The sequence below is a fragment of the Mesocricetus auratus genome, unplaced genomic scaffold, assembly GCF_017639785.1.
Source record: "Mesocricetus auratus isolate SY011 unplaced genomic scaffold, BCM_Maur_2.0 Super-Scaffold_100027, whole genome shotgun sequence".
In the NCBI taxonomy this organism is placed as follows: domain Eukaryota; kingdom Metazoa; phylum Chordata; class Mammalia; order Rodentia; family Cricetidae; genus Mesocricetus; species Mesocricetus auratus.
This window is the reverse complement of record NW_024429208.1, coordinates 8833512-8847036: the sequence shown is the minus strand read 5'-3', so window position 1 is coordinate 8847036 and position 13525 is coordinate 8833512. Positions and strand designations below refer to the sequence as shown.

Below are 13525 nucleotides of genomic sequence, written 5' to 3'. Positions count from 1 at the left end.
TTCTGGGATCTCCTGTGAGGAAACCAGGAAGTGATGGAGCTTGATAGAATTCAGAAGGCCCCAGGGGGGATGAGTGGGAGCCCAGACCCAGCAGGAGCTGGAGCAGGTATAATTAGCCATGAAGCTGAGGGCAAACAAAGCAGGAACATAGACATCAGCAAAGCCAACTGGGAGACAGAGGAAGAAAATAAGGAAGAGCAGCTGCATTCTGGGTAGTTGGGTCACTGAGCTGGGTATAAAAGCCACCCTGGGAAGGAGCTCCTGACATCTTCACCCTCGTCCAGACCAGCCAGCCTCCACCATGTGTGACACCAGCTGCTCCTCAGGCTGCCAGCCATCCTGCTGTGTGTCCAGCCCTTGCCAGGCATCCTGTTGTGTGTCCAGCTCCTGTCAGCCATCCTGCTGTGTGTCCAGCCCCTGCTGCAGACCTGCTATATGTATTCCTGTGAGATACCAGGTGGCTTACTGTGTGCCTGTGAGCTGTAGGCCCACTGTGTGCATGGCCCCCTCCTGTCAATCCTCTGTGTGTGTGCCTGTGAGCTGCCGGCCTGTCTGTGTGACCTCCGCCTGTCAGTCATCCGGGTGCTGCCAGCCCTCCTGCCCCACCCTGGTCTGCAGACCTGTCAACTGTAGCACCCCCTCCTGCTGTTGACCAGTGTCTCCAAACCAGCCGTCTCTGTGAAGATGGGACACGCCTGTGTTCTCAACACCTGTTCTACTTGACCTCAGGTTTAGTGTACACAGCAGTTGGGAACATACCTGTCCTACTTTGGCACTTGGTGGAAAGCAGAGTGCAGAAGCAAGATCTGCATTGCCTCCCCCTGGCCTCCTATGGATGTCCTGGCTGCAGGACACTTCTCTAACCTTGTGTGCCAAATAAACCAGGTTTTCGAATTCGGCTGCACATGTCTGTCTGTCCTGTTTCATGTCTATCTTCCTGGGTCCTCCTGTAACAGAAAGGATGTAAGGCTAATAAGTGTTCTCTATGATTCCTGGATGTAAGGTTAACAAGTGTTCTCTATGATCCCTGGATGTAAGGTTAACAAGTGTTCTCTATGATCCCTGGATGTAAGGTTAACAAGTGTTCTCTATGATCCCTGGATGTAAGGTTAACAAGTGTTCTCTATGATCTCTGGGAGATGAGATGCGGCGGAGAACATGTCCTGGTTGTGCAGATGTCACCAGGTCCCTGGCAGACCTGTGCATAGGAGCATGCAGCCTTGTCATGGACTCACTGTCACAGCTGTGTCCAATCCCTGCTATGTTCTTGCTCAGTGCATCTGAAGCAGTGACCACATGGGCAGCAGGCATTCCGATTGCCCCTGGCTAGTTTTTCTCTCTGGTGCTGACTTGTATCCTGGGCCCTGGTGACTTTTACAGGGCACTTTTCGAGTGTTTGAATCTTAGTTATACAATGTGATTGACGCTGTGGCACCTCCCCTTCTGTGGTTCGCACATGACCATCTTCAATTGACTGGTGATCCATTATAACATAATACACACACATCACTTTCAACTTAGAGAGGAAAAACCATTGTTGTTTGCTGACTTCTTGGGGTGATGGCTGCTGACATCACCGTGCCATAGCCTGAATGCTGAACTGACATCACTGCACCACACCCCTAACTCCGAGCTGTCTGTAGAACTCCTCTCCAAATGCATCAGCCACAGCCCTAACGCTGAGCTGTCTGTAGAACTCCTCTACAAATGCATAAGCCCATGGCCTTTCAATTCCACTGCACTAGAATTTTTTGGACTGGGGCAAAGGCAGTTAGATTTCTTGCCAACTCTGCATACAGCTCTGGAGGCCTGCTCTAGCTCACAGCTCCACACTCTCTCCATCCCTCCTGCTAACCAGCTATAAAGAACTGTGAACCATATGGCAGGACTTCACTGGTTGGTGTTGGAGGATGGTGGAAATGCCTGGAGCTCATTGGCAGGCTGCCCTTTATTCACGGTCTAGTGTCCCAACAACCCAGAACATGGCTGGTCACCTTTGAGTGTTCATTTTCTGTCCTGGTGTTTTCTGGTTGCTGTGACAAAATGTCTGGGGAAAACAGATTAAGAAGGAAGGGTTTCTTTTGGTTCACCATTTGAGGAGACACAGTCTAGATGGTGGGGAGCCCATGGTGGCAGGTGCACTCCCTTGTTTTTCCTTTCATTAACTCCATGACCCCAATACACAAGATGCCGCCCACATGCACGGCGGGTGTGGTGGTTTGAAGGAGAAACGCCCCCCCATAGACTCAGGCATTTAATACTTGGTCCAGTTGGTGGCGCTGTTTGCAGAGATTATGGGGAGGCTAGAGGAAGTGTGCCATTGGGGCAGGCTATGACATGGTGACATCAGCTCAGCATTCAGGCTGTGGTGCGATGACATCAGCTCAGTGTTCAGGCTATGACATGATGTCATCAGCTCAGTGTTCAGGCTATGACATGGTGTCTTCAGCTCAGTGTTCAGGCTATGACATGGTGACATCAGCTCAGCATTCAGGCTATGACACGGTGACATCAGCTCAGTATTCAGGCTATGACATGGTGACATCAGCTCAGCGTTCAGGCTATGACATGGTGACATCAGCTCAGCGTTCAGGCTGTGGCTCGATGACCGCTCTTAGATGATCTACCCTGAAAAGAGCAGACAATGTGAGACTGTGCAGGTGGGTGAGGAAAGGAGCCTGGGCCAGTTTACAGTCATAGACAAGATGAGTGGGAAGAAAGTGTGGTTGCTGAGGTGATTAGCGCCATTAAAGAGAAACCTCCCATTCTGTGCTAGAAAAAATAGCTAAGGACTCCTAGGGCAAGAGCCCACTTCTCAAAAGCTCCCGTGTGTGACAATGCAAATTCCTCTGGGAGGAGAAAACCAAACTGGAAATGTGCAGGGCTTCCCTGCTCCAAAACAACTGCCTAGGGAATTTATTCCCAGGTTTTCCAGCGAAGACACATGGAGGCCTTGACAGCTGTGGCAGGGTGGGGGAGGGGAGGGTAAGGGGGTGTTACACTGTATCTTGTGCAGAAGAATATGGCAACATTGTTACATGATTTTCTGGTCTTGCAAACTCCAAGAGTTGTGTGGTTTTTGAAGGCTTGTAGGGCAGTGTTCCAGAACCTCTCTAAGAACAGACTGTGTGACAGGGTTGGATACCTTAGGTCTACTGAAAAATCATTGTGTGATGTTGTAAACGAGGATTTCAGTAGAGACTCCAGGATGCTGGAGGTGTAAGGGCTCTGCGATATCCACCAATGAAAGCTCCAGGCATAGAGTGAAACCTGCCTGAGAGAGAAGCTCCATGCCGTGTGGAAAGCAGAGGAGGAGGGATGGGACTACCCAACGTTGTTGGAGCCCGGATGTATCCACCATGAGCCCAATGCTGGATATGGAGCTGAAGGATTTGGTGTTTACTGATGCCTGATATGGAGCTGAAGGATTTGGCATTTGCCCTCATACCTTCTCCAGGAACTTGGAAGAGGTGTAATTATCCATGGAGCTAAGGGCAAACAAAAAACAGAAACAAAAGCAAGGTTAGCATTGGGGAAAGGGCAGGAAGCAAATACAAAGTTGCATTCTGGGTGGTTGAGTCACTGAGCTGGGTATAAAAGCCACCCCAGGAAGGAGCTCCCGACATCTTCACCCTCGTCCAGACCAGCCAGCCTCCACCATGTGTGACACCAGCTGCTCCTCAGGCTGCCAGCCATCCTGCTGCGTGTCCAGCCCCTGCCAGCCATCCTGCTGCAGGCCTGCTGTATGCATTCCTGTGAGTTACCAGGTGGCTTACTGTGTGCCTGTGAGCTGTAGGCCCACTGTGTGCGTGGCTCCCTCCTGCCAGTCCTCTGTGTGTGTGCCTGTGAGCTGCCGGCCTGTCTGTGTGACCTCTGCCTGTCAGTCATCTGGATGCTGCCAGCCCTCCTGCCCGACCCTGGTCTGCAGACCTGTCACCTGTGGCACCTCCTCCTGCTGCTGACCAGTGTCTCCAAAACAGCCCTCTCAGTGATGATGCATACTTTGTCCTGCCCAATCCCATTCTTGGCTGTGGATTCAGCAGGAGACAGGTGGGAAACATGCCCACTGTGCTCTGGAAGAATGAAGCAGACCACCCCTGCCCTGCCCCTCTTTGAAAGACATCCTGATGCAGGGTTCTTATCTAACCTGTGTGCCAAATAAAGCAGCATTTCTAATCAGCTGTGTGCGTCTGTCCTAGTTTGTGACTCTTGGTGATCAGAAAGGACATAGGCCAATGCTTTCTCCGAGACAGTCTCACTATGGCTCAGGAGATGGATATCTGTGGAGGACACGGCCTGATGAAGGAGTCAGGTCACTGCTGTGGTCCAGGAGAATGTGGCCCCTGCCACAGACTCATTGTCTCTGTGGTTCTGACTTCTTTTCCCTCCATTTCCAGTCCGCCTGCAGCAGGAGCTGCATGGGCAGTGGTGCTCGGATTATCCCTGACTGTTGTATTTTGGTTTTGTTTTGTTTTTTCTCTTGGGTCTGTATCCTGGGTCGTGGTGATGTTTTCCTTCAGGGTACTTCTCCAATGTTTGCATCTTAGTTATATAGTGTGATTGACCCTGAGCACCTTCCCTCTGGTGGTTCACACTTGTCCATCTTCCATTGGCTGGTGATCAAGTATAAAAACACACATCACTTTAAAATTAGAAATCAGAAGGCATCGTGGTGGTGAGGTTCTGCTGACTAATCGTGGCAGTGGCTGCTGGGCCATGTGGGCATCGCTCATCTATCAATGAGTAGAGTAGAATCTGTGCTCCATGTGCCCCAGACACCTGCTTTGAAGCTCAAGGCTTTGTCAGTGATGTCTAAGCTGGGCTATGTCCTCCATGTGCACTGGTGACAGTCTCCCATTTCTGATGCACATCCTTGTCTGTGGTCTCATGTAGACTGTGGTGAGAAGTTCATGTGGAGGCTCCTGGGGATGGGCACGCCTTCGGATCCCAGGTCTGCTGTGCCTATGGCTCCGTCCTGCCCTGTCCCTCCTAGAGCTCTCACTGCTGGCTGTCCTGGACTATAGCTGTTTCCTTTATGCTGCAGGCTGATGATGAGAAGCAAACAGAAAAAAGTGGTTTATGAATCAGCAGCCAAGATGGTCTGTGACCAGTGTGTGGTTTAAATTGGGGCTTTGTGAATGAATCCAGATGTTCAGGATTTGCTGTCCAGAATGTACACATGTATTTACATGTACCATTCCTTCAACACACACATGCACATGCATGTGCACATGTGAACTGAATACCCATACCCTCATGCACACAGACACATGCACAGAGGCATGTACAGTTACGCCCACTGAGAACCTCTCCAGCACACACATGCACTCATGCACTTTAGCAACTCCAGATACACATGTGTGCACTCAGGCACCCCTGAGCCCTCACACCCCGTACACTCACACACATAGGCATTTGCTCCCCAGGTGAACCTGGATTCAGACGTGACAGGTCCAGGGCCTCTGAGACCCTCTGCCCTGCTCAGAGCGCAGGGTGGAGACCTCATCTGCCATTCCTCCATAGCATGGGCCTTCAGGCCTCTCCCGTGCTGCAGTGTGACAGACGTACTCCCACAGGACAGTCTCTGGGAAGCAGAAGAAAGCAGGCAGGGTTTGAGATTCAAACACATGTACTCCATGAGGGAAAGGTCCAGGCGGGGAGTACAGTTTTTTTTAGAGTGAGGAAGGGGAGACAAAGGTACAGCCATCATGACCTGGAAAGGTCTGAGCAGTGCATGTGGGGTTTAAGGGATGTGCTCTGGGTGCTTAATGGCAGCAGAGGCCCTACAGCCGATGCGACCTGTAAAGCCTGTTGAGGGGGAGGGGGGGTGGGGGCGGGAGGCAGCCCCAGGTCACCTAGATAGCCACGGTGGCTGCCCTATGGTGGGGTTGGCCACAGGTGAGGGCGGCAGCCAGGGGTGGGGCTGTCCAGGCCAGGTGGATGAAGCCCCCCTCCCCCTCTCCTGCGTGACAATCACTGTATTGTCCCATTCAGACAGGGTCTGAGAATGTCACTCACTCGGCGGCCCTCAGAGGCCCCGTGTAGCAGCCGTGGCTCTGTGTGTACGTGGCTCCTGTGCCTTGCTCTCCCAATAGTGCCAGCCCTGCCCTGAGGTTTCTTGTGCCCTGTCCTAGCAACATGGAGGTTGTGGTTTGTGCGCTGGGTCTCGGAAGGGCCCCGAGGCCTTGTTTCGGCAGAGTCCCTTTCCAGCTCAGCATTCACCCCAGGGGCTGTATCTCCCCCGGCGTGCCTAGTTCTTCGCCCAGACAACTCGTGTTCTGCCCTCAGGTGGGCACAGCTCGGGGCCATGTGCATGCACACGACACAGGAGCCCTCCCGGACCTCATCAGGGTTCTAACTGACCAGGCGCAGTTGGCGTGAAGGTTTGTAAAGACAGGGGAATTAGCATAGGGACCACCAGCCGAGCCCGGGACACCTCAGTCTGTGACAGGAGCCAGTGTCTAAATCACCAGTGACCACAAGGAAGAAAATGGCCAAAATAATGTAGAATTAGCTATTAAGCTAAAAGGGGCTAAGGTGAAAGTAGTAAAAAATAAATGGAATTTTAGAAATAGCAGTGCAAGGAAAGGGGAAGAAAGATTTGATAAGGTTAAATAAGTGAAGGGAAAGAAAGGAGAAGAATATTAGGATGAGAGAGAGAAAATGGCAGAAGAAAAATCTAATTACATGATAAAGAAATGATACGGAAAGCTAGATTCACGTAAGCAGAGAAATAAAAATGAAAGCATAAAAACTCCTTGAGAACATTCAGCGTTACCTCACATACGGTTAAAGCTCAATGTGGCCGGAGTGTCTGGAATCCGTATCAGAACAGAGTCATCCAGTCGACCCTCCCTGTGTCTTGGTACCTGTGGCCCTGGGGATCAACGGACTTTGCAGTTTTGAGGCTTAACTCTGTGGTACCCAGTGGCTGAGGACTGTCACATCTGAGTCTTCTGCTAGGGTTGAATTGGGTTCAGACGTTTTCCCAGGGTTTAAGGTGCTCCTGTTCTCAGAAGCAGCCCCATGAGTCTGGCCAGCATCCTGCCCTGAGTTCTTTATTAGAAATAATGCCTTTTACCTTTCTGAATATTTTATCTTACTGAGTTTTGTGGGAGCTTTTTGTTAGGATTTGCTGGGTGTATTTTCCCTAATATTTTACTTTCAACACTTCTATTCTTTATACTTTAGAGCCAAGACTTGACAAACTGTCCTACAAATGTCCATGAAGTAAATATATTAAGGTCTTGGACTCTGTCACAAGTTACTCAGCTCTGTTATAGGAGCACCAACCAGTGCAGGAGAAACTGTGGACAAGGAGCCAATAAAAACGTTATTACAAAACAGGAAAAAGGCAAAAATTAGTCTGATGATACATAAAGCAGGATTTGAAGCAAATAGATAATTTCTGTCTTTTGTTGGATAGTCTTATCTATTTATGTTTATTGTAATTGTAGTGTATTTGAATTTACTTCTGATTTCCTTTGCTCTGCCTTTCTATAATCCCTTCAAAAATTACATTTAGTATGTGTGTGTTTGTGCCTGTGCACATGTGTGTGTACATGTGTGTACATGCTATGGCACATGTATATAGGTCAGAGGACAATTTGCAGGAATTAGTTCTTTTCTACCATCTGAGTCCTAGGGATTGAGCTCAGGTTGTCAGGCTTGGTGGCAAGCTCTTTCCTTCCATAAGCCGTCTTGCCAGCCTTGCCAGCCTTCTATATTTCCTGTAAACCCTTTCCATTTGCATTTGCATTGATGCCATTTTTTTCCTAATTTTCATTTTCTCCCTTGGGTCATAATCTCATGGACATTCATTTCTCCTGATGAGCTGTCAGATTTTAGCTGGAGCCTTTGTGTGGCCTGGCCTGATGCGTCTCTGTTCTTGTGGAGAAGATCAGTATGCTTCTCTTACCTGCTGTGTTTGTCCAGGGCTCTAACTTACTTACCCGCCTGTTGCTTGCTTCTGAAGCCTCCATTCCCGAAATCCTCCCGAAATCCTCCCGAGTGTTATTCTCGCCATATCTCAACAGATGTCTGCTGAGTTTCCTTTGGTGGATCTGTCCCTGCAGAGGCCTCTTCTCTCTGCTTAAGGAAGTGGGAGCATCTGGGAGCACATTCTGTGTTCTGGTGACCGTGTGTCACTCCAGAAATTCTGTCTGCTCCTCCTGCTCCTGCTTCTGCCAGCTCTGTCTGCATCCTCTGGGCAGTGTGCCCCTGATGACTTTGAGCACCTTCTCTCCAGGGTCCTTAACTCCACTGTGTGCTCTCCACAGCTCCCTCCAGTGGGTCCCAGTTTCTCTCCTTGTAGCATCCTTGGCCTAAGCCTTTCCTGATGGTGCGTGTCTGCTGTCAGTGAAGCGGCAGCCTCTATCCTTTCACTTTAGAAGGACACCTCCCGTTTCACAGGCTGGGGTGGCTTCTCAGCAGTTAGGCGTGTGATTCTCATGCGATGTCTGGTGTAACCCTTGCCTTTGCCTCCATGTTCATAGCATGTAGTTTAATCTGTGTGTCCACAGATTCCTCTTTACTTTTGGTTTTTGGCAGTCGCGTGTTAAACAAGGTGTATGTAGCCATGTTTTAATTTTTGGTTTGAGGAAGATACATCCTATTTTGGGGGTATCGTGGAAGATACATCCTATTTGGGGTGCTGAGGAAGATGCATCCTATTTGGGGTGTTGTGGTGTGCTGCCCCCTAAGGATGACACACGGTTGCCATCTTGGAACCAGAGCCACCATGATTACCTGCATGAGACCCTTACACTCTTAGGTCTGTTAATGTCCCCCATGGACATGTGAGGACTCACAGGATGGCACAGGAGACTCCTCCCCTCTCTGAGGCTATGTAGGCAGTTAACTATTGCCAAGAGTAGACTCTTCAGTAGTATAGCTGCCCATTGGTTGCCCATGCTCCTTCAGGTAAGCCCAGTAAACTCACTGGTTCACCAAGCTGGACTGGGAAATAATTTCTTTGGGTTGTCATCAGGGTCAAGGCAAGTAGACATTCACATCTCATAGGAATAGTTACATGAGAGGGGAATCTCTGTGTCTTATGTATTTTTATTTGTGGTCCTTTCTTAGCTGTTACTCCTTTGTCTGTTTCTTCTCTCTAGTTTCTCCTCCTCTCTTTGGTCCTCTCCACCCCTGTCCTCTCCTTCCTCCCCCTCCCCTCCCCTCCCACCTCACCTCCTGTTTCCCTCCCCTTCTTGTCCCTCTGCTTTCCTCCCTTCCTGTGACGCCTCCCTCCTCCCCACCATTTCCTCTCCTCCGTCTCCTCATCCCCCTCCCTCTCTTCCTTTCTCCCTCTTCTCTTCCTTTATGTGACACTACTTATTATCAGGGTCATTATTGGTCAGAGCCTGGCCCTGGTAGTTCCAGTAATAATACGTGGCTGTCCATCCTTGGTGAGCCAATGAAACTAACAAGTAATAGTAAAAATCAGAAAAAAAGGAGACTGATTCAGTGTGGCCACATTGGAAAGAAAGACAGAGATCCAATGACTCCCCCAAGTCCATCTTCCAGGTCCTGGCATGAGGGTAAGGTTTAGATACACGACAAGAGGTGTATATAATTAAGCAGTACCGCCCATTGTGGTACCTTGTCGTTATCTCAGCTGAGAGCCTGTCTCAGAAGATGGGGTGACAAGTTGTCTGCATGAGTTCTCTCCCTGGGAGACGAGTTCCCATGTGACTGGTGCTAAGCCTTAGCCTTTTATTTCCTAGCGAGAGATTCCCAGAGAATTCCAGTTCCCTCGGGCATCTTGTTTCCAAGGCCCAAATAACTAGAGTGAGACATGAACGAGTATCTCTTAGAATGGTCTCGTTCCTTCTGGACATGCTAATTATACACTTTCATCCACAGAAGATGATCCAGCATCCCAGCGTGCCTCGGTGTTTTGTTTATGTTTCTTCCTGCCCTAACCAGCTTTCTCTTTGTATTTTCATTTTTGTCTACTTCTGTTTGACCTATCTTCCCATCCAGCGGCCCCACCTTTGACTACATCAAGTATATCCTTGAGCATACAAAGGAACTCATCCTTCCTGATGTATTTTGTCTTTGACTGTATCCATTTGACTCTGTCTTAGTTTTAAATCCTCATCTGTTCACATACAAGTAATTTCTCAACACACTCCTGAGAGATACTTTTAGAGTTAGTGTGTCCTAGCTCCTCACATGTGTCCCTTTTGTGTTTGATTTTTTTTGGTTGGTTTGCTCTGCTTTTTGACAAAGCTCAAGGAGTGGTGGGATTATGCAGCCTGATTCTAGGGCAAATTAAGGGATTGGTGGGATTTCAAGACCTGGTCCTGAGATTGAGTCAGAGTCAGGGTATTTTTCCTTGGCCCAGGGCAGGGTGTTTTTCCTTGGCCTTTTTCATCCTACATCAGAACCTTCTTTTGGCTTCCACGGGCAATACATTCATGTGGTGAACAGACATGTATGTAGGCAAAACACCTATACACATAAAAGTAAATCTTTTGCTAAAAAGTATATAGACACTTGGGAGGCAAAGGCAGGCAGATCTTTGTGAGTTCAAGGTCAGCCTGGTGTGCATAGTGAGTTCCAGGACAGCCAATGCTACAGAGTAAGAACCTGAAAAGTATGTGTGGATGAAAGAGAGCACCAGCTGTATGGGAAAGCAGTTTATTTGGCTCACGTTGCTAGAGGGACACTAGGAGTCAGGACATCCCCCGGGGGTTGGGCTGGGCCAGGGAGAAACTGGATTCTTCTATACATTCTCTCCACAGTTCCAGGGCAGGCTGGACACGCTTCCCACCTGCCTCACAGATGGCAGGCATTGGGAAGGGACAGATGCATCTCAAGTGGCAGCAGGTGATTTGGGACACTGATCAGCAGCAGGAAGAGGTGTTACAGGTGACAGGTCTGCAGACCAGGGTGGGGCAGGAGGGCTGGCAGCACCCGGATGACTGACAGGAGGAGGTCACACAGACAGGCCGGCAGCTCACTGGCACACACACAGAGGATTGGCAGGAGGGAGCCATGCACACAGTGGGTCTGCAGTTCACGGGCACACAGCAGGTCACCTGGCATCTCACAGGAACACATATGGCGGGCCTGCAGCTCAAGGGCACACAGGCTGGCTGGCAAGGGCTGGACATACAGCAGGCTGGCTGGCAAGGGCTGGACATACAGTAGGCTGGCTGGCAGCCTGAAGAGCAACTGGTTTGACACATGATGGCAGGTGCTGGCTGGTCTGGAGGATGGTGGGAGTGTCTGTTGTCCCTTCCTGGGGTGACTTTTATACCCAGCCGTATGTCCCAAATACCCATAATGCAGCTGGTCTTCTGCCTGATGTTTCTATCACTTGTTCCTCAGTGACTTGTTATTCTTGGGTGCGTCTTCCTGAGTTATGCTCCCCATAAATAACTTCTCCATCTACAAACAGGATATTCTGGTTTGGCTTACATGCATTTTGTGCTGCTGTTTCTTGGGCCATTATTGAGCCCATAGCGGCACTGGCTGGATTAGTTTAGGATCCTGTTCTTTTTCGTCTCATACTATCAATGAAGGTTTTTTATTATTTATTTTGGCTTGCTATCATAAAATGCAAAACTTTATCACAGAGGCTGGGCAACTAGGATCTGTAGGCTAAAAACTTGGCCTACTTCCTGTCTTTGTAAATAAAATTTTATTGACAGCAGCATGCCTGTGTGCATGTGTGTCACCAGGTATTGTGTTCAGGCCATGATGACAGGTTACAAAACAGTTTAAAACATTTGCCATTGCCCCTTAACACAGCCACCTGTCTTGGTTTCTCTTCAGTTGTTGTGATAAGACACTTGACCAAAGCAACTTAATGAAGAAAGGCTTTATTTTGGTTCGTGATTCAAGGTACAGTCCATTACATTGGGGAAGCCGAGTGAACAGGAGCAGGAGGCAGCTGGTCTGAGAAAGCAGAGAGGATGAATGCTGCTGATACCCAGTTATCTTCTCCACATATATAACTTAGGGAATGGCGCCTCCAACTGTGGACTGGTCTTCCGGATCAATTAATGTAGTCCAGACAAACTTCACAGGCATGCTCAGAGGCTCGTCATGATTCTAGATCCTGTTTGGTGGACAATACTAACCCCCACCCTAACCCCACTGTGTGGTGACTGATACAAGGGGTTCGTTTGTGATCTCAGAGAGCCTGGGGAGCTGTCCGGCAGTTGGAACGAGGGGCTTCCTGCCCTGTTTCCTTGTACTGTATCCCCACAGCTGTTGCCAACCCCAGGGCTGTAGAAGCTGTTGCTGTCTCCTAGGCCCCGTGTGGCCCTGATATGCAGGCCTACATGCAGTGTGCTCCTTTCTGACAGGCCTTTAGTGTGTCTGTCCCCCATCAGACAGCCTGATGTGTGTCCCCGTGACCTGCAGACCCTTTGTGTGTCCCTGTGACCTGCTAGACCTCAGATGCTGCCAGCCCTCCTCCCCTGAAGCCCTGCAGACTGCTCCTGCTCCTATGACCTCTGTAGCCACTCCAGCTCAGAGGTGAGAACAGCTGCGTGACTACTTTTCCACCATGCTGACCCTGACAGCTGCATGCAGCCCCCCCCGCCCCCCACAATAGCAAAGACACAGCAACAAAGCCACCTGGCCTCGAGGGCAGCAAGTGAAGCGGACGATTGCCCCGCATCCTTCAGCCTTGACCGCTAGCAGCAAAAACGTGAGCCTCAGTAGTAGGCATCCCGAGTCTGTGCTGGACTTTACGTCAGTCTTCCACACTGCTCAGGGCTGTCCCTGAGAACCTTAAAGCTTCAACACGGAGGGGCTCAGGGCCCAGGCCAGCAGCAGGGCGACCACCCCTGAGGGTCACCTCGCTTCAGTGTCCTACCTTACGCGGGGCTGTTGTGTCCCAGTGGCTCTTATTTGCCCTACTTGGTTCCCACTGCTGCTTTGGTGAGATGTGTGTGTGTGTGTGTGTGTGTGTGTCTGTGTGTGTCTGTGTGTGTGTGTTGGTATCTTGGGTCCCTGAAGGTAATTTTTGGTCTCTACTTAGCAGCAAACAGGAGCCCTGAAGCCCCTTCAGTCCAAGAATTTAGCTTGAACGCCCACCACTCCAACCCCTCCTCCTCTTGGTAAAGATGAATGAAGAAAGCCTTCACTCAGGGCAGAGTGATAGCTGCTCCTACAATCTATGTCTGTGTTCTCACAGGGCAGGGAGGCTTCACAGAGGGGCAGTTATCATGGGGTTTGCAGAGACCCAGTGCCACCACAGGGATAGCATCTGAGGGAGGCAGGAAGGTGGCTGGAGAAGGTGGCAGGACACTGAGGGGCTGGCTCTGAACAACAGGGTTACGGGGGAATTGAAGCTGAAGAGGTCCCGGAACCACTCTCTCCTGGAGCCTCCAGGTGAGACCTTGCCGGTGCCCGCACTTAACTAGGAAGAGCTTATCCAGGTGGGCAGCCTCCTCAGCTGTGCTGTTGGAAGTCTGCAATGTTGGAAGCCACCAAGTCCTTGGTCCTTCTGTAGCCTGAAGCACACTCGTCTACCTTGGCCTGGTGTTCCTGGTTTCTGGCTACA

General features: G+C 50.1%; 3 protein-coding genes across 4 annotated transcripts; 2 read left to right on the top strand and 1 right to left on the bottom strand.

The window, feature by feature from the left end:
- Positions 1 to 301: 301 nt before the first annotated feature.
- Positions 302 to 652, top strand: LOC101834005 (keratin-associated protein 12-1-like). 2 transcript variants are annotated; one of them, XM_005070710.1, is made up of 2 exons: positions 302 to 378; positions 427 to 652. In XM_005070710.1, the coding sequence occupies exons 1-2, from the start codon at positions 302 to 304 to the stop codon at positions 650 to 652; spliced, it is 303 nt and encodes a 100-aa protein (XP_005070767.1). The 2 variants fall into 2 exon arrangements, with proteins under 2 accessions (XP_005070767.1, XP_005070768.1); XM_005070711.1 differs by having other exon boundaries at positions 302 to 406; positions 458 to 652.
- Positions 653 to 3659: 3007 nt separating this feature from the next.
- Positions 3660 to 3962, top strand: LOC106021189 (keratin-associated protein 12-1-like). The gene has a single exon (XM_013113881.1). It carries the CDS (start codon positions 3660 to 3662, stop codon positions 3960 to 3962), a length of 303 nt encoding a protein of 100 aa, XP_012969335.1.
- Positions 3963 to 10850: 6888 nt separating this feature from the next.
- On the bottom strand, positions 10851 to 11195 carry LOC101834626 (keratin-associated protein 12-1-like). Its single transcript, XM_005070712.1, has 2 exons — positions 10980 to 11195; positions 10851 to 10928 (listed from the first exon to the last, which is right to left on the bottom strand). Exons 1-2 carry the CDS (start codon positions 11193 to 11195, stop codon positions 10851 to 10853), a joined length of 294 nt encoding a protein of 97 aa, XP_005070769.1.
- Between the last annotated feature and the right edge of the window lie 2330 nt (positions 11196 to 13525).

What these genes read in the sequence shown, in the direction of transcription:
- LOC101834005 (XM_005070710.1), top strand. Translation starts at nt 302, where the DNA reads ATGTGTGACACCAGCTGCTCCTCAGGCTGCCAGCCATCCTGCTGTGTG. An exon ending in TGCCAGGCATCCTGTTGTGT is followed by an intron (nt 379 to 426) that starts GTCCAGCTCCTG and finishes CCCCTGCTGCAG; the next exon opens with ACCTGCTATATGTATTCCTG.
- LOC106021189 (XM_013113881.1), top strand. Translation starts at nt 3,660, where the DNA reads ATGTGTGACACCAGCTGCTCCTCAGGCTGCCAGCCATCCTGCTGCGTG.
- LOC101834626 (XM_005070712.1), bottom strand. Translation starts at nt 11,195, where the DNA reads ATGTGTCAAACCAGTTGCTCTTCAGGCTGCCAGCCAGCCTACTGTATG. An exon ending in CTCCCTCCTGCCAATCCTCT is followed by an intron (nt 10,929 to 10,979) that starts GTGTGTGTGCCA and finishes TCCTCCTGTCAG; the next exon opens with TCATCCGGGTGCTGCCAGCC.